The 26,659-nt window shown below is 37.4% G+C and overlaps 1 protein-coding gene across 2 annotated transcripts; it reads right to left on the minus strand.

Annotated features, from left to right (window-relative positions):
- Positions 1–1,444: 1,444 nt before the first annotated feature.
- Positions 1,445–22,569, minus strand: TRA2B (transformer 2 beta homolog). 2 transcript variants are annotated; one of them, XM_045851454.1, is made up of 9 exons: positions 22,368–22,569; positions 11,329–11,462; positions 10,138–10,300; positions 7,617–7,805; positions 6,306–6,421; positions 5,014–5,097; positions 3,881–3,940; positions 3,054–3,127; positions 1,537–2,539 (listed from the first exon to the last, which is right to left on the minus strand). In XM_045851454.1, exons 1-9 carry the CDS (start codon positions 22,401–22,403, stop codon positions 2,529–2,531), a joined length of 867 nt encoding a protein of 288 aa, XP_045707410.1. In that variant the 5' UTR covers positions 22,404–22,569; the 3' UTR covers positions 1,537–2,528. The 2 variants fall into 2 exon arrangements, with proteins under 2 accessions (XP_045707411.1, XP_045707410.1); XM_045851455.1 differs by lacking the exon at positions 11,329–11,462 and having other exon boundaries at positions 1,445–2,539.
- Between the last annotated feature and the right edge of the window lie 4,090 nt (positions 22,570–26,659).

The raw sequence follows: 26,659 nt of genomic DNA on the forward strand, positions 1-26,659 counted from the left end.
ATCATTTAACCCATGGCCATGACATTTTGTCTGTTTAAAATCATCTATGTTAGTAGTTAAACCAAAGGATCACAAAGCTGATATGGAACCAGATGATTACCAGAAGAAATACTTATCTGCCTTCCTACACCAGAAAGGAGTCTCACCCCACTGATAAAAAATAGGGCAGCTCATGGAGACCTGTGCCAGATCAGATGCCCACTGACCAAGTCCTACTGCTTTGGTGCTTCTAGCTTACCCATTCTGCCACCTAGCAAGACACCTGTAAGCAGCACTACACCCCTTTGCATATACTTTTATCACAAAACTAGGCTTTCTCAACCTTTAACCTATCCCTTATAACCCAACCTCTTCTGGACCACATTCTACAATTCAAAGTGCATAACCACACAAGGGGCCAATTCTTATTTCCAAACTAGTTATGATTACATTTTAAAAATCTACCAGGAACAGATTTACTTAGTTCCGGATGCTTAATAGAAATACAAACATGCAGGGGTGGGACTGAATGTGTATATAACAGCTACCAAAAGTACAAGAGGTATACATGTGAGACACTCGGCCCAGTCAAGTCTAACAAATTAATGCCTGCAGATATTGTCTATTTTCCATTAATGTTTTTAGTCATCCAGTTACCCTAATTAGAGGCAGAATGGCATCATAATTATCAGTGCTAACTGGATGCCCAGGTCCTGATCACAACAGTGCACCTTTTAATTGCTATTTGACTCAAGGTAAAATACATTACGATTGCTACAAACTAAATGAACACATATCAGAAAGTACTTTATAAAGTACCTTGGACACAGTAAATATGTAAGTACTGGCATAACCATTTATTGCGTTTTGCAGGCACTGAATTTTCACCAATATCAAGGCAAGACCAACCACCATCAAAAGGTAAATATGGCAAGTTTCAGATGGTTAGCCTTTTTAAAGCAATATTTTTAAATTAAATTATGTACACTGTTTATAAGGACAATGCTACTGTACTTCGTAAAAATACAGTATGAACACCACTTTTCTATGCACTGGGGAATTAAAAAACTCACGTAACTTCATCGTGATGGTCTAGAACCAAACCTGCAGTGCCTCTGAGATATGCCCGTACTGTAAAAGGTGCAGGCCAACAAAGTTACCCTATATATAGCAAATTCCTTCAAACAGGCCATGCAAGTAACTGAAATTCAGAAGGGGGGGGTGGGGGGAGGGGGAGAGAAAAGGAAAAACAAACAAAAAAACCCCCCACCATACAGAAAACATGTATTTCAGGCATTCCAAACAAGCATGAAGACTAGACTAGAGTTATTTAATACCTCCCAGATGAAATGAATCACCCCAACATCTAAGTTACTTGCTCTTAACATATTTCCCAAAAATATACAATTCATGCTTGGGGGTGTTTTTGAAAACCAGCACCAAAAATACACCTCAGTCCAAGGGATACTGCACAAAGGACTTAAAAACTATGTATTGATTTTAAGCAACAAAGTTAAAATAAACAAAATCTTCTTTGTAAACTCAGTTGTACCAGCCTTTTACTTTTCATTTGCATTTATTTAACACAGTTCTCAAAACATTTGAGTGAAATTGGGCCTCCTCTGTTAAGCAAAGGATCTGAAAATAATATTTAAAAAATGAACAGGCAAGTCTTCAGTTCATCCACAACACAGTAGTGTTCCCTTCTCTTTTCCTGAACTCTGAAGCACCCAGTTTTTTTTTAATATAGTCTAAAAGCTAGAACGAGAGTACATTTGTGGTGGAATGTATTGTCACTTACTGATAACCAGTTGAAATACCATTATCCCCTTAAAACAGCTTTAAGAAATAGCCTTTTAAAGTCATACATTGTGTAACTCTTTTCTTACTCCCTGCTATAAACAATACAGATTATATAAAGGCTGACAAATCCACATTTATATAAGCATTAAGCATTTGCTGTTATTGAAAGATCATTAGTTCTAATACTAGCAGTACTGAGTTACAGAGCATAATTTTTAACACTTACTTGCAGGTATATTAAGTATGGTATGTTTTATGGACTGAAGAAAAATGGGCATTTTTGGTCTTCAAATTTACTGCTGACAACCTAATCTGAACAGTTCTGCTAAGCACTGATATGTTAGAAAGAAAAGTAAAAATCAAACTTTATTGTTGCTTTTTGCCATTTGGTAGCATTTTACACACAGGCTTCGATCTTCAGAATACCCTGGATTCAGTAGAAAAACCTTTTAAATGAAGTTTTATACAATAGAAACTTCTCAGCAGTCAAAATTTAGACTGTAAAAAAATACATGCAAAACATACTTTTCTGAAAACACTTAACTTTGAACAAAGCACCGAACTACACAAATGCAGAATGAGAACAGCATTTCAACTCCACCAAAAGTAGTCATCATAAAAGGTGTAAAAGTCACCTAACTTCACTAGGCACTGTTCACTTTTTAAACAGGAGACAATAAAAAATATTGTCCACAAACAATATCCAAACTCTAGGGCAGGTGTCAGAAAGTCTTCCACTTCATGCTTTAATAGCGACCTGGGATTTGAAAAAGAAAGAAAAGGTATCAACAATGAAAACTGATTATCAAGTATATTTAATGTTTAGAATTTTAGACTGCTCTGCCATTCAGTCATTCCTATGTACCAGATTCACTTCTGAGAAAATAGAGTAAGACTTTCACATAAGAGTCACACTAGAAATGAAAACCAATGTGAAACAATAGGTAAGTATAACAATATAAGCTAAGGCTTCAAGTCACTCAGATGTTTCCAAACTGTGCAAAAATTACAAGCACTCCTCAGAAAAAGAAAAGCTACAAATGGTGACAGAATATACATTTACTATTTCAATTAGCAACAAGATCCCACGGGGCTGTTTTCAGACTTTGTGGAACCCCAAACCTAGTTTGGGGACACACCCACCCACAGAACTACTTATATGTTAATCCTTTCTCAGCAAAAGAAACAGTTACTGTGCTGTGGCCTGATAAGTTAGGGCAAGCCACACAATTACATTATACAAACTAAAATATATCAAGACAAAAACTTACGAGGTGAGTATGATCGAGATCTGGAACGGGATCTGTATCCTCCACGACTATAGTAAGGAGAAGGTGACCGCCTTCTGTAAACAAATGTCAAGACCATCTAAGACTCCACAGATCACAAATTAAATACAAAGATGATACACAATCTCTTTATCAGTGCCTGAAACAAGAAGGCCATCAATGACCTTCAAAAATTTTGTGTTAGTCATGGGACTTCAAGGTCTTTTTCAGTCCTGAGAATGAAGCACAGTACCAGGTCCAGTAACAATCACTCAAAACTATCAGAAGTCAATACTCCTTGCTATATTCTCTCTACAAGATGCTCTGCTAACCCATTTTAAATCCTATTCAGTTAAATATTAAAGAAAAAAATGCCTTTCCACTAGTTGTAACCAAAACCTCATGAACCACACCCAAAAAACAAATGCCAGTGCAACCAAGTGATTCCATTTTGTAAAAGACTGACTAAAGTGCTCACATGCTTATTCCAAGATGCTTATAAAAAGCCAACAAAGAAAATGTAGTATACGAGGATGGGTATCAGGAATAAAGACTAAAAATATGGGTTTATGCCAATGACCTTAATCTGTACCATCATTATCTCGTTAAATAAATATAAAATGGTGCCACTGAATAAAAGCCCAATTAATTTCTGTAAACACACAAAGCAATGGACACATCACTTGGCTTCAGTTACAATACAGTATTTTATAAACTTCATGCAATCCAATTGTGTGCAGTGCCACTTACAATTTAACTACCAAAACACCTGTACCAAAGTGGCTTCATGTGAGCCATTTGTACCATACAGTTTTTAAATCAGGACATACCTGTAAATCTGATCCCTGTCTTGAGCAGCTCTCCATCCTCCTCCTCCTCCACCTCCTCCTCTGTGAAGGCAGAAATGCATTTACTTTATGAGTTTTTAAAAAAAAAACACAATTCATGCAGTAAAACTAAAACATGCAAAAAGGAAATCTAGTTTCTTATAAAAGTAAAATGCTAACTACAAATTGGCATAGAGCTCTCTCTGGTGGTTAAAATGAGTATCATTAGAACAAAGAACTTTTCTAAGTAAGTGCTCAAGTTAATTAAAATAAAAATCAAGCCTACCACTGTAACTTTCTCAGCTCCCACAAATCAATCCCTTAAAGTGCCATTTAATGCAAAAGTACTTGCTGTTAGCAATAAAATGCTGGAGAATGTCATTGAGAGGACCCTTAAAGACTCATTTCCATAGATAATGAGTAATAAAACACATCAATAACCATCAACTTCTTACAACATTACCAAATAGCATGCAAAAAGATATCCACACTCCAACACCACATCACATTAGGTACCATGGATTACTACTGCAGTTAACACTTACTACACAATTTACATTTTGACAAGTAAGGCAAGGTCTAAATTACCTGCTGTTGCTAAAATAAGGGAAACTTGTACTTCATTTTTTATCTTTGAAAGTATTCTAAAAAAGATCTTTTGTTTTTCAAGCATGATAGACATTTTCCTAATAAGCCCCTAAAAATTTGTCAGTAGTTTAGTAACGAACAAACTTACCATCTTAAGACTGAATTATTATTATTTTCATGGACTCTCCAGAGAATCAGTTTTTCTGCCTTTTAGTATATAACACACGACATATACAAAAAAATTGCTTCATAAAACATTAACTTTTAAAATACAACTTTATGCTATAAAAAGGGGAAGGGACATTGAAGTATGGCCTCTAATTCCATTTCCATTGTCATGCTTGAAATACACATGTTGTTTAAAAAGACACAAAACCTTAAAATCTAGTTTAAACTCTAGTTCTGGTATCTTGATATAAAATGTAATGCTTTTATGAAAAGCTACAAAGTATAGTGCTGCTTTAAATTATGTTGCAACAGATATTCAGAAGAGCGGATGCTTCCTTCAAGTTTTTGGCAACTGAAAACTGATGTTATGGTTACCTTACCTGTATGATCTGCTATAGTAGTCCCGATCATCATAGCCTCGATCATATCCTCTGTCATAGTAATCACGACGGCGTGAGCTGCCACTGTGAATAACAATGTATCTTCATCAAATATCAAATGGCCTTCCCTATCTTTCTAGATATGACTTTGGCTGTTAAAAACTGTTCAGATATTTAACAGCAGCAGAGGCATGCCATGTTCAGCTGGATCTTAAGGGTAATACGATCTACACAGACAAGCTTTGTGGACATGAATGAAAAACTGCTTCAAGTGTAACGTTTATTCTCTTCTCCTGGGCAAAAAAATTCATAGGCCTGCATATGAATTAACTGAAAAAAATGAGTATTACTTCCATTGAATTCTCACTGATAGTGAATAAATAATGGCCCTTCTCTTCCCTTCTAACAATGTACATAAATATATTTTATTAACTTGCTTTTTCCACTTTAGCCAATGCCACATTTTCCCTAGCAGGGGTATCCAACCTTTCGGCTTCCCTGAGCCACACATTAAATACACTACAACACCTAACCACAAAAAAATCTCGTTAACTAAATTTACAATTTTGCGTTGGGCTGTAGGTTGGAAACCCATGTAGGCACATGAGAATATGATTTCAAGAGTGGGAAAACGTTTAGCCTATTAGAAACAGGACAATTAATGGTACAATCCTGTGTGTATGGTACAATTATAAGAGCCTTCTATTTAAATTAAGCAATGAATTCAATTGAAAGCTGTAACATACACACTGATAAGAATGAAGACAAAAGAGAACTATCTTATTAGCCTATTTGAATTAAGCAACGAATTCAATTTAAAGCTGTAACATACACACTGATAAGAATGACGACAAAACAAAAGAGAACTATCTTATTATCAGTTCATTGTAAAAACTGAAGTCCGTTTTCCATTCTGCTTATGGAAATAAAAAAAATAGAAAGTGCATCTGAGTAGGAGTTATACAAACTTGATTTTATGGGTAAAATGGTCTAATCAGAAATATTTAATTACCCAGCAAAGACAAATATTTGATATTCTTCTACGATAAAGTGGGATTTGGTCTACGTAATGGTGTTCATCAGAATTTGTGGCACAAATGGAATGTTTCCTCTGAACATCAAATACAGTTTGAGCCAGTTAAGAGAAACAAAAGAGAGAGAGAAAAAAGGATTTTTATACTGTGGCAAAATTAGATGAAATGGCCAAGATTTCCCTGCAGTACATGTATTTCTTGGAGAAAGTGAACACACTGACTAGTCAATCAAATTTTTTACCTTCAAAATAAACTTACTAGGTAGGTCTCCCCATGTAAATTCCTGGTGTTGGGGTATGTGGTCTTTTTGTTATAGAGAAATCAACTCTGATTCTACGTCCATCAAGCTCCATTCCATTGGCACGCTCTTTTGCCTTCAAAAAGTACATTAAGTTGTTATATACATCCTGGACAAAGTCACAAACTACCCAATAGCTTTAAGTAAAGTTGGACTGGATGTTTCAGTTAGATGCATTAAATTAACACTGGTAGAACATTATGGTCTCAACTTTTAAGTTGTTTCTCCTATTAAGTTTTTAAAAGCTAGCCCTAAAAATTCAGAAGAGTTTATCCAAAAAGGTACAAAGGCCAATTTAAAACACGAAACACTTGAATTATGCTAACAAATTTATAATGCTTCTAGCTCTAAAGCAGTGTGTATCTGGCAAACTATATGATCCATGAGCTAAGACTTGAAACAACTGGGAAGAAAATTTCATAAATGAAAATTACATTTTCAGTATTAAAGTAGAGGAAGGAGCGGGACACCCGTCCTAAATCATTCATTCCTTCAAATCTCTTGAATATCAGCCATCCATTGTAATTACTTGCATTTAGTTTTCCATTCCTCCTTTAGTAGTTCAGTTCAATGGTTTTAAAAAAATTAGTATAGTTTTCATAAATAACCACACAATTTTATCTAGAGCTGAACCCCCAACCTCAACATTGACCTCAGATGGTTTTTCATTGTTTCCTAAGCTTTCCTCTTCCTTATATATCCCTTGGAGATGACATAAGCTATCAATCTGTATGCATATAAAGCCGAAATACTTAAAATTCGGCCCAGACTCATGCATTAAACTTTTACTTTCAGTCTACATAGTAAAAAAAAATTTACTTCCTAATTCTTCCTTAAGTCAATTAACATCTAAATATGAAATCACTTTGTCAACATATATGAACTTTTTTCTCAGTTGAAACTATTGTTTTTAAATGTCCTTCATTTTAGAAAGTTGCTCAATGTAAATAAACACTGATCGAATACTCTAAAGATATTAACATTCTCGTATTTTTGATACCTATATTTAGACACCCCCCCACACACATCTGGAAATAGTCATATGCATCAACATTTACTTCAAAATAATGTGGTGGGACTGAGCTGGAGTAAAGTTAAAAGCAGTACTCTAATCTATTCCCAAAAGAAATGTACTTTAATTCAATGTACAGCTTACACATCCTATTTACAATATAAAAACAAAAATCGTTCTTACCCAAGTACTTGATTTAGTACTTGAGCATTCACAACACGACCACTATTTTACAAGGTACATATACGCTTTTACTTACTTCCTTGGCATCATCTACATTTTCAAAATAAACAAAGGCAAATCCTCTTGAACGTCTAGACTGCTGGTCATATACAATAGACACATCAGCAATGGGGCCATATTTAGAGAATACTTCTCTTAGATCTCTTTCTGTAGTGTACAAGCTCAATCCAAATACGCCAAGGCAACAGTTGGGATCGGGATTTGCCTAGAAATAGAAAAATGGATTTTCAACTTTTTAAAAAGATTTTACTTATTTATTTTTTAGAGAGGGAAGGGAGGGGGGAGAGGGAGAGAGAGAGGGAGAGAGGGAGGGAGAGGGGGAGGGAGGGAGGGAGGGGGGAGAGAGAGGGAGAGAGAGGGAGAGAGAGACAGAGAGAGACAGAGACACACAGAAACATCAATGTGCGGTTGCTGGGGACCACGGCCTGCAACCCAGGCATGTGCCCTGACTGGGAACCAAACCTACAACACTGGTTCGCAGCCCACGCTCAACCCACTGAGCTGGGCCAGCCAGGGCTTGATCTTCAACTTTTACTAGAAAGGGAACCACACAAATTAGCCAAAAAACGTCACTACCAATAAAAGTATTGGGTTCGCCAAAAAGCCCGTATGGTTTTTCCCACGAAAGATACTCTTTTCACTTATACCAATAACTTTATTGATTTGGGTATTTTGAGTATGTCAACTACCTCCTGCTACTACTGGCTTCTAGTGGGGAGAGGCCAGGGGTGCTGCTAAATATCTTCCAATGCACAAAACAGCCCTACACTACAGCAAAGAATTATTTGGACAAAATATCAACAAGTACAAATCCACAAACCACTTTTGATCATTCACAACACCATCTCCATACACTTCACAAACTCTCTTTTACTTTTCTACCTTTCTTGAAGTAAAAATGTGTAATACATTGAAAAGACTGCGTTATCATCTTCCATCTTCAGTATTAAAGTAGAGGAACAAAAACTCACCAATTTTTTAACTTTTTTTTTAAAGTGCACACTGATACAGCAGCTGTCACAATGCAATCTACCAAAATTGTTTTGAATGAAGTTAGAGAATTAAATGCTACTTGAGCCATTATACAACAACAAAAAAAAACAACCAAACTAACTTTTGGGCCAACCCATTAGATAATAAAGAGATTAAAACACTTTGCAAGCGATTCACTTTCTAGGAATTTATTCCAAGAAATATCCACACATTCAGTTTGTACACAAATAATCAGAATAGCATTATCTCTACAAGCAAGAGAAATAAATGATAAACTATTAAAATGCTGATTTAAGATATACTGCCCATACAATGGAATACTTAAAATGGCCAAAGGCACAAGGCATGCTCAATTCTATTTTTAGAAACATTACATACACAAGCTGTTCATATATACAAACAAATGAAGTCAAAGATGTGTACTAAACTGTTTTAACAAACATTTAAGCAGCTCACTTTGATTATCCTAATAAAGAAAAACGAGCCACATCTTGCTGACATCCCAGTTGCCATAATTTTACCTCAAGCTTTTCTTTATTCCACATTCATTTACTATAAATTCCATTGCACTCTCAAAAACAAGCACAGGCCTAACAAAACCATTTAGATCATACAATGAAATCACAACATAAACACACTAAATGCCACCTCATTCAGAACCTCTCATGGAGGACAATAAAAAGCCTAAACACCTGAAAGAAATTTACTTACAATTATATGGGAAAGTCAGAAAAGCATTACATAAAAGGTATTAAACCCAGAAAACCTGAGTAACATCACTACAGAACAGACACACACAAAACAATCTAATATACTCATAATAGTAACGCACAAGGGACTTTTTAAAATTTCATTTCATTGGCAAGTTACCAATATGAAATTGTTACACTTAAATGTTAACTAAGTTTTGGCTGATGTGGCTCAATGGACTGAGTGCTGGCCTGTCAACCGAGATCACGGGTTCAATTCCCAGTCAGGCCACAACCCTGGACTGCTGGACAGGTCCCCAGTTGTGGAAGTACAAGAGGAAACCGATTGATATATTTCTAGCACACTGGTGTTTCTTGCTCTCTTTCTCCCTCCCTTCCCTTCTCTAAAATCTAAAAGTAAATAAAAAACAACTTATAGACAAATAAAGTAACCTATTGTCCAAATGTAGACCATTACATGGGAAACATCCTTTGAGTAAAAAATTATTTTTGTTAAGAGAGGAATCCATTTGTTGTTCCACTTACTTATACATCCATATGTTGATTCTTCTCTGTACCCTGATCAGAGATCAAACCTGCAAACTTGGCACATCTGTACAATGCTCTATCTAACCAGCTGAGCTACCTGAGCTGGGAGATAGATACCTTTTAAAAAGACTATCTCAAAACACTAAAAAGCCTCAAAAGGTAACCCACATATTATTCAGTGCCAATGCTCCACTGTCAAATAAAATCAGTTCTAACTTCACCCCCCCATGCAGAGAAAACTTTATTATTAAATAAGATGGTTCTAGAAGTCCATAGCTTCAAAAACAAAGTTATTTTTCATCTTACCCGATTCCCGACATGACGCCTCCGAGTAGACATGGGAGAATGACTGTGGCTATGACGTCTTCGATAATCTCGACTGTAAGATCTGCTACGGGATCGTCTATGGGAACGAGACCGAGATCGTGACCTTGTATAATGCCTTCGAGAACTTCTTCTGGATCTAGACCTGCAAAACAAAGGCCTCAAGGTCATGACTAAAATAGCTGACAAGATATGGCTTTGAATTCTTTCCATATAGTCTACTCTAGAGTTAAACTTCAGAGGACAGAACACAATCCAGGCATATACTAACATGGTAACAAGTGAAATCATTTTTTTTTTTTGCTGTCAATTCAACTGTTCTAGGAAGAGTTCCAAAACAACTAGCTTTCTTCCAACATTTCTTAAAATAACGAAACAATTTCAATTATTTTTCGAAAATCAGAAAACATACATTTTATACTTCTTTGATTTGTGCCTCCCCTCCCCCTCAGAATACACCATCCCGTTTTTTTTTCTGCTTCTCCCATTATGCCCGCACTATTCACTTAATACAAAGATCACCAGCAGTTTTCCCCCAGCAGTGTTGTTCTTCACTAGAGCAACCATATGACTTGCCATCTAAACCAGTAAGGACACATTGTAAAAGAAAAGAGATGCTGTTAATTATGCCTGACAACAGGCATAATAAACCAGGGCTATTCTGCGCAAACCAGGATGTATGGGCTACTCTTGACCGACATTTTAAAACTAGTGAGCTGCATCATCATTTTTTAAATACATACATGTATAAAATACTAGACTACACCTATTTATCAAAAATTGCAGTTACTGAAAGACATGTTCTGCAGTGTATTTGCCATACTAATAAGCAGTTTACTTAAACTCATAATGAATCCTCACAACAATTCTGAAGAACTAGTACTAGTACTAACTTGCCTTCATAGATAAGCAAGCTAAAGTAGAAAAAGGTTAAGTAATCTGCCCAAGCCAGAAAAAAACAGAGGTAAGATTCAAAGCCTAACTGAAAAGCCCAGGCTCTTAACCACTTAAGTGTTCAGTCTCCCAAAACTTTCAATTACGTTCGTTTCTAGCCCTAGCATTATATAGGCCAACAAATGATCTAACCCTCTCTATCTTCCTAGTTTACAAAGCTCAAACCAATTTCAAAGCTAAGAGAGTAACAGAAGGAAATCCCAAGACAGTCTTTCTTACCTAGATTCAGATCTGGACCTGGACTTTGATCTGGAACGCCTGGAATCTTCCTTGGAGCGAGACCTTGCAGGGGTATGCCTTGCAGATTTCCCAGATCCATGAGCACTTCCACTTCTGGAAGCAGAACGGGATTCCTACACGTAGATGTCAAAAGTTTAATTTGTATACTTTCTGGGCAACTTTAAAAACAAATAAGCTGCTGTAAGATAAATGGTGAGGGAAAGCAATCCCCTTCCAAGATAAGAAAACATAGGTAAGGGCAGGAACTGAATATACCTGGTGTAACAATCACATTGCTCCAATTGACATAAGTCAATTAACTTTAACTTTCACCTTTTTTGGAGCAGGGATAAGAGTTAATTGACCCCACTCTCTCCAGAAAGGGGTGTCAAAGCCAAGCAGCTGAGGGACTGCCCAAGGACTGTTTAGGGAGTGTTATGCCATAAAGACTAGGGTGAGAAAGAACCTTATTAATAACTATGACACCTATACTTTAAACCTATTTCAATCAAGTTACCACCAATAAAAACAAAGCCCTATGAAATCATAAAACTTACTTTTAAAATGCTTTTCACTTTAAAATAAGACCTCAACCTTCCAGATTATGTTTATTATTCAGTGGGAAAAGAGACAAGGACAACCTTTTTCAAGTACTAGAGAAATGTAGAAGCCTAGTGGAAAGCAAGGACCAGCTTGAAGAACATTAGACCCTGTTCCATCTAACCGTGGTGGGAGGCTCTGTAAGATCCTCAAAGGAACCAGAAGGAGCTACAGCAGAAAGGCAGTGGATTATGCAAAGGAGTAGAGAGGGTGTCAGAGAACTATAGCTTCCTCAAGTTAAGAGATGAGCCAGGGCAAGCTGAAAATAAGTTTAAAAATCTATCTAAAGTACATATTAATACCAGAACATTAAATAAGACACTAATAATCTAGACTCAGAAAGGTAATTCAGGAATTATACACAAAAAACAAAGTCCAGGTATATACTCCATACCCACAGCTCTCCCAATCAAAACTAGGACTAGCCAGTAAAGTGGCACAAAAAGGAAGATCTTGCTCTCTCAAAACAAGCAAAAAACAAATAAAAACCACCTTTACTAATGAAATAAGTAAATAGGATAACTAGTAGTTCACCAATGGTCAACTCATCAGCAGGAAAGGCATACATATGTAATTAAACAATGAAGCCAGAGAAACATTCTGCCAAGGTGCAGAAACAGAAAACTGGAATAAAGAATACTCACACTGATAGCTAACTAAGGTATCATACCAAGCAAGACAACCTTCAAATTAGCCAATCTTAGGGAAATTAAAGGGTATACAGTCCAGTGAGTTTTTCCACCCAAGAAAGAGTAAAATATGGCCAGACTCAAAAGAAACCAACATTAGCGTACAGTTGAAAATCAATGTTGAAACTGCTGAATAAAAGTCATTATAAAGAGACCCCCCTTTATGGTAGAACTTTGGAATATTTTGGTCATTCTTGGGGGAAAAAAACAAAAAAACAAAAAACAGAAGACAGGATTATTTTTAAATTACAGTCCCAAACACATTAGACTATGTTCTGGATTTAGAGAGTAAGTTTGGAGGAGCCTTCCTATGACGCCCGGAGAAAAAAAAGGATATGCAACACAGAAAAGACAAAATAAAATTTGAAGAAGATTAGAGTAAGAAACAGCTGGTAAAATGAGATCTGGTCTCTAGGCCAGAAACAACTTTAAAAACTTGCCAACATTTCAAAGTCTTTATAAAACATTGTATGATGTGACATAAAATATGGAACTTTCCACCATGTTGAGATTTAAAAATGAAAACGGGGGCGGAACAGGGGAAATGGTTCTCTGGGCAAAGATGATACTCCAAACAAAGTAGTTTTCAAAAATGTGAGTACTATTTCTACCACAGGCAAAAACTAATCTAGGAGAAGAGATATTAACAGGGACCCAAAAGTTCCTAAATACCTTTGTTTATCCCACTGTTAGATTACATCATGGAACAATTATAACCTTTAATGGAAACCAGATAAAGTACAACTTGCTCTGTAAGAGAGAGCTCAATATAATAAAAAAAGATTACCAACAAAGCTATTGTAGTTAAGGGAAACCAGCCAGACTAGGGATCTGAGTAGAAAGGAAGGGAGTAGAGTGTCAAGATCACCTCCCCTTTTTAAGCCTCTTGCTTCATTCAACAGAAGAGCCTCCTTTCAAGCTGAGATACTTTTCACTACTGAGAGAGAGAAGAGATTGTTCTAATCCTTACGGGGATTTCCCCCATGAAACTCTAACAGATCTAGTGTCAAAGATACAGTAGCTGTCAGACTATAAGACTTCTCAATCTCTGAAACTGGTTATATGCAGGTATCTTGTGATCATTTCTTACACCAGGAATCCCTGCGAAAACACCAGAATGCAAAGATTTTCCCTTCTATACTAATACTTAGCTAGGCTAGTACCTAAAACAATGCCTCTACCTACTCTTCTCATCAGGGATATTCTTCAAAAAGTTAAACCCCTTTGTTGGCCATTAGCTGATTTGGAAATACATGCAAATTTAGCCTGTCTAGAAGAAAGGAGACTTAAAATCATTAGCCAAGTCTAAAAGCATATAGTTAACTTTAAACCTTAATCCACAGGCAGATCTGTAAAGCCAGCTGGGAAAACCATCTACACACAAGGAAAATTTCAAGTCCACTCTCAGCTCACAAAGCCAGAGTCGCCAACACATTAAAACCCTACCCAAAAAGTACTACTTTGGACATCAGTACCTCAAGGAAAAGGATCATGAAACTAAGATGAGCATTGATTAAAATAAAGACAAAGGCTCACTAAAAACTGCTCAAGGAACTCAGTTCTTATAGATTGAAGCTTTGTCATAAACTTACATGCCACCTACAACCAAACTCAGCTGTCCAACAAAATTCCTTCACCTTCCTCTTCTGAGAAGGCAGGATTATCTTACAAAAACTTTTTGAAAGAGGTGATAGAAGTAGGAATAACCATCCAAATGCTAGTTTTTTTGTGTGTATTATTTAAAAACCTGGATGCTGTCAAGAAGACTTAAAACTGGTTCTTGTAAACCTGCACAGCATTTAAAACACCAAGTCTCCATACTGGAGCTGATTTTACTAAGTCTAGAGTTGGGTATCTACATTCCTTAAAAGGACCGTATGTGTTTACGATGCTAGATAAGTTTCACTGATTTAGTAAACTTCTGAAGTTTTATGCCATCTTACCTATCTGGTTTTTCTTGGCACAAGTGTCTCCTGTAACCTTGTTTCTGTTACCTCTGCCCCACTTGCCCGCCCTCTAAAGCACTGATTAGCCCTCCTGGGGTGTGTACCTTACTGCCCAGAACAAGAGGCCTGCCCCCCCCCCCATACTTCCTCATTTGGCTTAGGGAGTGGGGGTGAGGGGTACAGGAAAGGAAAACCTCTGGCCACAGGACACAAAACCACCAAATGGGTATAGGATGGTCTAATTGTTTATTTTCATCTTTTCTCTACCTTAGGCTATGTAATCAAACGCTAAACTCCCTTCTACCTCTGTGAAGACTAGCTAAGTTTTTCTCTTTGGGACCCCAAGGACCTTTCAAGGTCTCCTAATATAAGAATCCACGGGCATGGATAGAAATATCCTTTTCACATCACTTTTACCTCAACTCTGCCTAATCTCATTCAGAATACAAAATTACCATTAAGTATGTATGCAGCAAAACATTTTTTACAAAGCAGTAACAGGGCAAAGCAAATGCTGGAAACTGTCTACTATAAATGGAAATAATTTTCTTCTTGCAAGATAAATAAAAACCATAAAAAGGTCAATTTCACAATGACAATAGTCCCTAAAGTCTCAGAAAATGGATCCCTCTAGAAATGAAACTTAAGTCACTTTCCCCCATGAGTGGTAGATTTGACAACTCCCAGAGGAAGGTTTTCCTTAAATTTTAATTTTTATTAATTTACTGGGGTGACATTGGTTAATAAAATTGTGTTTCAGGTGAGAGGAAAAGTTTTTTAGGCTCTTCATTTCCGAAATAATAACCTTGGCATCCCCAATAGGGTAAAGACTGCTATTGGTTGGCTACCATTGAGTATTCCTTGGAAGTATACTTGACCCATCCAAACGAAGGGTAACAACATTACAATTACCTGACTACTCCAATTCAGCGAAAACAAAACAACAAAGGAAAATGACATAACATCTGAATTTATTCTCCCAAAAGGCAACGGGAGTGGGAAACTAGAATAAAGCTACTTTATAACCTACACTTATGTCATTTTAATAGCTAAGTGTTAACAGCAGAAAATGAGAAAATGAACAAAGCACCTGCTGCTATGGCCACTTTGAGTTAGATATCCTGTTCACTTGCATGTGTGTCCCACCTTATTCGAAAGGAAGCCACTAGATTTTTAGCAATAACCCTTGTCATTCAGCTGGAACAAGCAAAAGAATTAGAAGTCATTCTTATGAATCTATCACACGCACATCTTAAAGTTAAGACCTAAGTGGTCATAGCTTTCCACTATTGCCATCTGGAAAGAAATTAATGTTCTCATAAGTGCCCAAAGTACCCTGTTCAATTCTTTGCTTGGATTTTAAGTGTTTGGTTTTATAACCATCCTGCTGACATTCTTTAGGAAAACTGACAACACCCTACTATATAAGGTGGGGCAAAAGATTTAGTTGTTCATATGGAAAATATTAGAAAATAACGCAGGAGAATAAACCGTGTTTCATGTACTCATAACTGTAAACCTACCTTTGCCCCACCTTATACAGCTCACTACCAAAGAACAAGGATCAGTACATTGTACAAATCCAGGGGTGGTGTGGGGGAGGGGTGGCAGAGACCACCAGTTCCAACTCTGGAGGTCCCTCACTCATGCTCCAGGATCAGCAGAGCTAGAAACACACAAAAAAACCTAAAGGGAACATCATGAAGTCAACTGTTACCCATGCTGGAGAACTCATTCCTGCCTGATATTTGACTACAAAGGGTTATTTTTTAAAATTGCATTTCAAAAATTTAACTAAGAAGTTAAATTAGAATTACCTAATTTAAACGTTTCCCCTGGAAGGCACTTCTTTACCCTGTATATATTTTCTTCTATTAAACAAATAATGCATGCATGTTTAGCAAAATATACAGGGACACATAAACAGACTAGTAATTACTTAGCGTAGTGCTTTCTGATTCCAGATTACTTCTTATCTTAACTTCATTTTTATTTCTTTTCTTCATTCTTCCGTTTCAAATTCTGACTTCTTTCATCTTCCCCACTTCACACAAATTGCTCAATATTCTACAAGTGGGACTTCTGGTCTGATAATTAGCATGCATTCTTTCTTTTATTTTTTTCAAATTTCAGCTTCACTTATTCCTGAGCTTCAAATACTCATTTATAAAACTTGTCAAATGACGACTTCCGCATTTTCCTTCTTCAACATTAACCTTAATAGAAAAAGAACAGGATGAAGAATATTTTAAAACTCCAGGATAAAATCCAGTGCCAAAACTGAAACTAGAAAAAAAAAAAATCCCTTGTTTTGGATTTTTAAAAAAACCTAGAATATGCAGCTCAAAAAACTGAAACTATAGTTTTCCTATTTTGGTAATCAACCTCATTTGTCTACTCCAAAATAGCTTTATCATGCTTAAGTTGAATGTGAAGTGCGCAACTGAACATTTACTGTTCATCTAACAATTTAAAAACTAATTACATTTCACACTTCTTATTCATCAATAGAAAATGTTAAGTGTCAAAAGCACAACTCTAGTTTAAAAAGTGACACATTAATACAGAAGTGCAAGAAAGGAAAGCACGGACAATTCATTTGTACAATGATGACAGGGCTCAGTTGGAGCAGTTTACAAACTGTGACTTGTGTGGGTTAAGATCAAGAAATGTATTTAATTTCACACATTTTATACCACATTTCTAAAGAGCTCTATAGAAAGGCAATGTCAGGGAATCTGAAATTTGGACCACAGGGAAGTGTTCAACCTATCCCTCCCTATCAAGTTGCTCTAGTGAGACTACATTTTTAAAGGTCCAACTACTCAAATTTAGAACTAAAACCAAATCAACCAACTACTATATTTGAATAGCTATCAAGGAAAACAACTAGAGTGCAACACTGGTGTTTTCAAATAATATAAACTCTCCCCCCTTCAATGAACAACTATTTAAAATCTTCTGCAGTCCAAAAGAGAAATTCTACTTTTAAAGGTGGCAAATATGGGAAAAAATAGCAGCTCACCTCCTGAATTACTAAAAAGATTTAATATCAATCAAGTATAATAGTGTCTAACACCTTAAACAAAATAAATACGGTCTTCATAAAACATCCTAGTTTCCCTCTAGTTCACCTTATGACCTTTTTGATTTCACTGTCAACAATTTCCTCTCATTTTATTTTCTTCCTGGGGGGAAAAAAATGAAAGCTTTCTTTAAATAAGTTAAGTCTTTATACCCATCTGGGCATAAAGACAGCTATGGCTATTGTGGGAAGTGCTGTGATGTCTTTTACTTTTCAATATAGTTTTAAAAATTCAATATTTATTTAATCCAGGAAAATTTTCAAATAACTTTATTTAAGGGAGTCAGTAATTTCTTTTCTTTTAATATCCATCACTAAAATGTAATGGGAAATGTTTGCTGGCAGCACAAATGTAATCGTGGAATCAGAATGCCCAAGCAGGTTTCCTCTTATGGGCTCCTAAAGAGTATGTACAGATACAGGACTTAGATGCAGAAGGTACTAGAATTGAGGCCAAAGATCTAGGTATCACAACTTTTCAATATGGACTCCTCCCTACTGTTACTTCATCACCCCCCTTCCCAACATTCTTTCTTTTATATTTGAACTTCAAAACACTCAACTAAATAACGTAAATGAGATTTATTATTTCAACTCAGCTAAGTGGTCACTTTATAAAACCAAAAACCCAACCATTGAGCTAATAGTTAAGAGATCCTCAGAAATAAGCAGAAACTTGTCCTATCATCAATACAATTTGTTAAAATGATTCTAGGGATTACAACGGGAATTCATATGTAAAAAAAAAAAGGGTACAAACTCATTAGGCTGATTACAAGGTAATAAATACTTTAAAAATTGGGAGGGAGCAAATCAATCCTGCCACAGAGATCAATACTCCTATTTCACATTTTCCTGTAGCCACTCTACCAGATGGTTGGGTGGACAGAAAAATCCCGACACTGAGAACACGCTCTGAAAAAATCCCCACCACCTGACATACCTAAATCAGCCATACCTCTATGCTTCTAAGAGTTCTCTTGCAAAAATAGTACACTGAATGTACATTCAAAAACATTTCAGTACTTTCCAGCAATAGCAAGTATGATTTTTGACTTTCAGAAGACTACCTTTTCAGCTAATACCTAAGCACAAAAGTCTATGTAAAAACAGGGTCTTTATTATCTCACCCTGTCATATTAGACAACCTCTATTAATAAAAACTAGCAACCATAAACTCCAAAACCCAATTCAAGCAAAGATTTGGGGGAACCTGAAGACTTACTTGTTGTATTTAAGAACTTCCCCCTGGTTTGCAGCTTAAAAACAAAACTGACAATAATACCTAATTCGATGTACCCCCGCCACTAACCTTGGTAAAAACACTTATCAGCCACCACCCCATCCATCATCATATGTTGTGAGAAAACACAATTTATGTGTAAAAACTGACCAACATAAGACAATGCTAAGACTCAAAAGATCTACACAATTGTAGCTCTCTTCTTGGGCAAAAATGTTTAAGGTCAACTATAAAAATATCAATAATTATTACTTAGGTTTGGGGTTTGATATACCATAAGGGAAAAGGCTGTACAAGGCAAATTTAATTTACACCATTTCTCACCATCTGAATTCCTTTTCTTTTTTCTTTTTTTTTACCAAAACCAGTAGTACTTACCTTATAATCACTTGGAATTTCAGTTTGAAAATGCCACCTTCCAGTTTCAGACAATATCCACAATATTAAAGCATTTAATTAACCCAGTTCAAGAGACTCATACCTAATCACTCACAATGAAATAAATAAAACGATGCAAAACTATTTCTTCCTGCTCCACGTAAATTAATTTTATTAAGGGAATTTGATGCAATGACTACAATTCTCTAGGAAACAGACGAAGATATTCCAGTTTTTAAAGTTAGAATTTGGAGTTGGGGCTAAGAAATAGTACAAAAAGAATCCTTGATTAAGCAGAAAAGAAAAATGCAGAATCTGAAAGGCAGTCTGATGGGATGGTATCCAGATGGTATTCATTTCTACAGAAAATAAGACTTAAGTCCCTAGATCGCAAACACATTACTTCTTTAAAAATAGTCAATATTCTACCAAATTTTGACTTACATAACTGCTATGAGTGCCTCTTATGGCAAAGGTGTCAGCCTCTTTCCGTAAGTAAATAAAACACAGCATTTAAAATGTGGACAATTTTTTGAAATTCTGGGAAGAGACGTTAATTTGAAGAAAAAAAATTTTCCTTCTATATGGGTTTGGTCAGACCAGGAAAGTCAACTCTAATTGGACACATTTCTTGAATTTATATTAACTTTGACACAAAAAATCCAAGGTCGAGGTTTTGTAAAAGGTCGACTCTGCCATAAAACTGCCACACAAACCACAAACATTCAAGGACGTACCCTACCAATGCACTTAAAATTAAGGCAAGGGGACACACTAAACCAGTCCTAAGAGAATTCATTTTTTACCGCGCACACACACAACCATTCTGTTTAGAATAGAACAACTTCCAATACCTAAAATGTTGGGGGGAAATTTCTAGAGTTACTTTGGAATATGAGTGTCTCTATCAGAGATTTAGATAAAAATAAAGAGTGAGATAACAGCTGACCCGAGATTTGTATTAGTGATTTACAAGACCAGTCAGGAATGTTTGAGCGTCTAGAGTGGAATGAATTTTTCAGGCTCCAGAGGCTAGTGGCTTGTCAAAGATTAGCGCTGTGAACACCAATTTTTCACTACTTTCAAGGCACTTTGAAAAGAAGTTTTTAGCCCAGCAAACCTGACTGCTCTACCTACCTAGTCCTTTTTTATGGCATTTTAACTGTTCCACTAACCTTTATGGTTTGCCAAGCTGTCTTTGGGAGTCCAAACACATGTTTACTTTAGGTCTATTCTAACAATTTGTTTTGAAACCACCAGCTGGAAAGCAACAACATACAAACACCAAACCAAACGAAATGAAAGTATCCCATGACTTCAAAGTTTGGAAATCCCTCCCAGGAAAAGTCTGGACTTCTAAGAAAAAACAAAAACACTAATTACTGTATGTAGCTTGCAGTTATTTTATAGCTTTCTCTTCCATATTCTGTGTGACAGCGTTGTGAAAAACACTAGGATATACATCCTATTACATGAAAATACATCCCTTAAAAAAAAAAAAAAAACCCTAATGAATGAGATGACACTCCTTGAGTTGTCTCAAACCAGGACCTATATAGTAATTACAACTATTTCCCCCTTATATGTTATACTAATTTATTTTCCTTTGAGCATTTTTTCATCTCCTCGAACACACCACAAGTAACTTATTCAGGTATATTGAACCAGGAGCTCTCTAGTCAGAAACCAGTCATTTTGTAGTCCCTAAACTGTGTGCAAAAGTACCCAATAATTGGTTTTAGTATAGAAGAGAGGCCTCGTAAGTTCAAACCAAGTTGCACAGTAAATTCACTAAAATACCACGAACTAATGTCGTGGTATTTTAGTGAATACCACGACAAACGAACTAATATCGTTTATTCTTAAACCACCCCAAATCTGGTTTTTTGCGAGTTCGGTAAGGTATTTGTATAGATTTGCCTGATAATTACTGAGACTTTCAAGGTGACTCTACCCGAAAAACCTAACAAGTAACAAACTGTAAAAACACCCCAACTATTCCCATCAGGTTAAAAAAATCAACTTGTATAGTGCTTTTTATCACTGAGAATCTAACAAAGTCTCCGTAACCTCCAAATACGGAAGACACTGGCAATCCTTGCATTGTTTCACCTTCATTAGAACCTACACCACGCAACCAAGCTTTACATCATGCTGCTTAAAACCTAGGAACTGTTCTATCTCTGCAATTTAATCAACCCTCACCGAACTCCACACCTGGGACGTGGAGGAAAAAGAAAAAAAAAAAAAGGCACAAGTCGTGGCCCACAGAATTACAATACCTTAAAACAAAGGAAATAACCGCGCCATAAAATCATTGCCCGCCAATTTCTCCAACACACTCTAGCGGAAAAATATTCTGTAGAACAAGAAAATCGCGAAACCTCGTCATCTATTCCATTTTGGATACTCTGATAACGAGCCTGGGTACTCTGGAAACCCTCTCGTTATCAAAGAAAAAAACACTCCATTTAAACCTAACACAAAGCCCGCGCTCGCAATCCCCTCAAACTAACGGGCGGAGAATTTAATCTACCTCAAATTATTCCTCCCCAACCTAAAAGCCTCAAGAACACACTCAACTTCACCCTTTGGGGGGCCCATAAGACGATCCTTTCCTAACCTCAACACCCGTGAAAGACCCCAAAGAACGATGCCTTTTTTTTTATAACCCTCAAGTAGCCTTGAGAGGCGCGAGCCCAGACCGCGAGAACGCGCGGCTCTGCCGCCATTTTGTGCCTCTGGCAGCGCGCCCAGCCCGCCAGCCCAAGATGGCTGCGGCGAGGCTCTGCAGGAGAGCAACGGCGAAATAAGATACCGTTCCCCTCCCCCAACACCGAGGGGACGCAGCGGCCATTTTTAATCCCCCCTTACAACGGAAAAAACCGTCAACTCCGGTACGAAGCCATATAAACCTGCTTGCAGCCTCTTCACGACGAAAAACACTATCCACAAAGGCTTTTTCAACCCGACTCCCATCCTCCCGGCCTCAAGCTTCGGAGCCAAAATCGCCCGTCTCCCGGTCCGAGGTCGACGGGTCTGGAAACAGATGGAAGAAACTGGGACCACACAGCCGCCCCTGCAGCACCTCCACGTACCCGCTCGCCGTAGTTCTGCTCTCCGCTGTCGCTCATGACTCGTAGGTGCTGCCGCCGCTCGGTTCGAAGTGCTTCAACCGAAGATGCCAATCTCCTGATTCTTCTTTATAGAGGTTCCACAGCAGCCTGCCAGAGCACACTATTTCCCACGCCGCTAGGAAGCCAACTGCTCCGCACCACCTCCACACGGGATCTGTGGCTCCCGGACGTGACGCAGCGTCTTTAACCCGGCTCCACCCCCACCCAGAACGCGCGCTTTCTTGGCCCCTCCCCTCCGCCCTCGTTTTCCCTTTCAGTAACCGCGCCTCACTGACCGGATGTGACATCACACCGTCTCTCGCGGGGCGCTACCCCCTTGCTTGTTTATGTGAGGCGGGAAAGTAAGCACACTGACCTTTTTGGTGGTTGCCGCGGGGCGCCTTGAGGCCAGCCGGTAACCCCTGACTCTTTTGTGGAACTTTCCAGGGAAAGCATCGTGGTCAGGGGAAGGAAGAAGGAGATGCCCCCCCGTTTTTCCCATCTTTCATTTCTTTTTTTCGCTTTATTAATTTATATTTTTGTACCTTCTTTTGGCTGGAGAAGGCAGTTTTCCATGCACCTGGGTTCAGCACTTTGCATTTATTTAGTATTAATTGTAGATCTTTCCTTCTTGAATAAACGTTTCATTTGAGTATGTATTAAAAGCCAAAGCACTTGACCAAATTTTGATGCACTAAAGTCAGACATAATCTCCGTTCTGAAGAAGTTTGTGGTCTTATAAGGAGTCTGGTAAACGCACATTTGTAAACTATGACAAATAGTTATATGTTCGGCTTATGACGTAGTGGTTAGACAATCATCTCCTTTACAAAGTGTGCCTCCTGACATTTCCAGGACCCAGCTGCACCATACGTAGTTATTACCATATTATTGACTATGTTCCTTATGCTGTTCTATACGTCCCCTTGACTATTTTGTAACTACCAGTTTGAACTTCTTAACCCTCTCACCTTTTCACCCAGTCCCCAAGCCCTCGCCCCTCTGGCAACCATCAGTCTATTCTCTGTCTCTATGAGTCTGTATCGATTTTGTTCATTTTCTTCTTTAGATTCCACATATAAGTGAAATTCCTTTTCGTTGCTGAATAATATTCCACTGTATAAATACATCACATTTTAATTATTTCATCAGTTATTTTTATTAATATTTAATCAGTTGATAGATTTTTGGGTGGTTTCCATTTTTTAACTATTATGAATAACGCTGCTGTGAATATTCATGGACAAGTTTTTGTATCAACTTATATTTTCCGTTAGTTCTTTGGAAATATATTTAGGAGTGAAATTGCTAGGTTGTATGGTAACACTGTATAACTTTTTGAGGAACTGCCGTCTAATTCTAGCCACTCTAATGGATGTGAAGTCGTATTTCACTGTGGTTTTGATTTACATTTCCATAATAATGAAGTTGAACATCTTTTCATGTGTGGGTTTTGTCTTGTTTTGTTTTATTTTGCTTTTGCCATTTGTAGATCTTCTTTGGAGAAATGTTTATTCAGAAACCTTGCCCATTTGTTAGTTGGGTTATTAATCTTTATTATTGAGTTGAAAGAATTGGTGATTAGATTCTTGCTTGGTTTAAAATAGTCATCTGGAACAGCATCAGTATTTAAGGTAACTGAGATCCAGAGATTTGGTGATGAATCAAGATCTCTTTTACATGTTATCCAGAGCCAACCTCATATACTTTCATGGTGTCAGTTAGGGACCCATATGCTTATGGTTTCCAAATTGATATTTACAGCATTGAACACCATCATCAGCTTTATGCTGAAATTTCAGTTGCCTACTGGAGTATTTATTTTATTTGTCTGTTTATTTTTCTTTTTAGGTTTCACATGTAAGTGAAATCATATGGTATTTGTCCTCTGTCTGACTGATTTCACTTAGCTTAATACCCTATAGGTCCATCCATGCTGTATCAAATGGTAAGATTTCATTCTTTATTTGGCCAAATAATATTCCACTGTATATGTGTTATTGGAATATACCTGGATATTTCAGAGTCTTATAAAAATTAACATGTCCAATTTGAAATTAAAATAATTTTAATATTCTACCTCTCTTCTGCTCTCTAAATGACTCTGCTAAAACTTTTTTCTCTCTTCCTCCCATTATCAATTCTACTTCCTTTATTTTAAAAGTGTACTTGGCTGGTGTGGCTCAGTGGATTGTGCTGACCTGCGAACTGAACGGCACATGTCTGGGTTGCAGGCCAGGTCCCTCAATTAAGGGCATGCAAGAGGCAACCACACAATGATGTTTCTTTCCCTCTCTTTCTCCCTCCCTTCCCCTCTCTCTAAAAATAAATAAATAAAATATTTTTAAAAATTCATTTTTTCTTCTCTATCTCCCCTACCCCTATCACCATTTATCAGGGCCTCATCAACTCACTTATCTGGAGAATAAGCGTCTTAGAAACTAAATTGAGCCCTGGCTGGTGTGGCTCAGTGGATTGAGTGCCGGCCTGTGAACCAAAGGGTCGATGGTTGGATTCCCAGTCAGGGCACATCCCAGGTCCCCAGTGGGCCATGCTCAAGAGGCAACCACACATTGTCATAATTATTTCTGTGATTTTGGTTTTCATGTCTGTCTTCCCCACTAGACTGTAAGTTCCTTGAGGACAGGGGGCTTGTTGAGAGAATGAAGGAAAGCAAAGTATGAATTTAGAGTTGATAGAGCAGAATAGATATAGAACAGAATTTAGAATAATTGCCTTTATAAGTTCCTGACTGATTTGCTGAAAGCAGGGAAGATTGTCCTGGAAAAGACATGGAAGTCAGGCTGGAGGGCTTATGTGTCATTCACATTTGTATCTTCAGCACCTAGAACAGGGTCAGACTATTGAATGAGTGGCCACTCGGGGTGTGTACTATAAATATGAGGTGATGAGGACTGGACTCCCATGGCAATAGGAATGGAAAGTAAACAGCAATTGGATCAACTCTTAAGAGAGCAGACCTCACTGGTCTTAATGATGGGAAATCAGTTGGTCCTCAATATCCATGGGTTCCACATCCATGGATTCAACCAATAACAGATCAGAAATATTCCCAAAAATGTTATATTGCTGCTGACACATAGTTAGACCTATGGCGGTTGTGTCTGTATTGAACACATGCAGACTTTTTTCCTTGTCATTATTTCCTAAATACAGTCTGACAATACCGTCTGACAACTATTTACATAGTATTTACATTGTATTAGGTATTATAAGTAATCTAGAGATTATTTAAAGTATATAGGAAGCTATGCATAGGTTATATGTGTTTGTCATTTTATATAAGGGACTTGAGTATCCTCAGATTTTGGTATCTGCAGAGGATCCTGGAACCACCATATCCTGTGGATATGGAAGAACTACTGTATGAGTGGATAAAGGAAAATAAATAGTAAAAAATAACCATAAAAGTTTTCTGGGTAGGGGAGGTATATGCAGAAAAAAGCAATGTGGTTTGTCGTGAATATTCTCTGGGGTTTATTCCCACAGCTTAGAAAAAAGCCAGAGGCTGCCTCCAAATTTGATTATTGATTACAGAATGTAGACTCTCTCCCCCAACACCTCTTCCTTGTTCAGCATCTGTCCTGGAATTTACTAGTTCATTCTTTCTTCTGTTTCTTGTTTTATTTTTGCTCATTTTGTCATTCAATAACCTGGAGAAGGCAACAAAGGGCAGATCACAGAGGACCCTTCCATGCTTTTCTAAGGAGTTTATTTAGCAGGCAATAGGGAGGTAGTGAGGGGTTAAAAAAGGTGAGTTGTGCTGGCTGGCGTAGCTCAGTGGATTGAGCACGGGCTGCGAACCAAAATGTCGCAGGTTCAATTCCCAGCCAGGGTACATGCCTGGGTTGCAGGCTATAACCCCCAGCAACCGCACATTGATGTTTTTCTCTCTCTCCTCTCCCCTTTCCTTCCCTCTCTAAAAATAAATAAATAAAATCTTTAAAAAAAACCACCTAAAAAAGGGGAGTTATATGGTCATTTCTAGGTTTTGGAAAAGTGGTGGCAGTGTGGAGCATAAATCTGAGGAGCGATGTGGGCGAGGAAAACTGGAGACGGGGCATATGAGGAACAAGGCCACTGCCGTGAGCATACCTAGCAAGGGTCCATGAAAGCCGAGATCTAAACACTGTGCTTTGTACACCGAGAGGAAGAGCTTCTTTTTTCAAGTTCAAACAAAACATCATTTGGGCCAGTAACAGATAAGCCAGGACACCAGTTCCTAGACTCTTTTTTAAAAATTATTTTTTTGA

This window comes from Phyllostomus hastatus, unplaced genomic scaffold (assembly GCF_019186645.2).
Source record: "Phyllostomus hastatus isolate PE091 unplaced genomic scaffold, TTU_PhHast_1.1 phas_contig_86, whole genome shotgun sequence".
Classification (NCBI taxonomy): domain Eukaryota; kingdom Metazoa; phylum Chordata; class Mammalia; order Chiroptera; family Phyllostomidae; genus Phyllostomus; species Phyllostomus hastatus.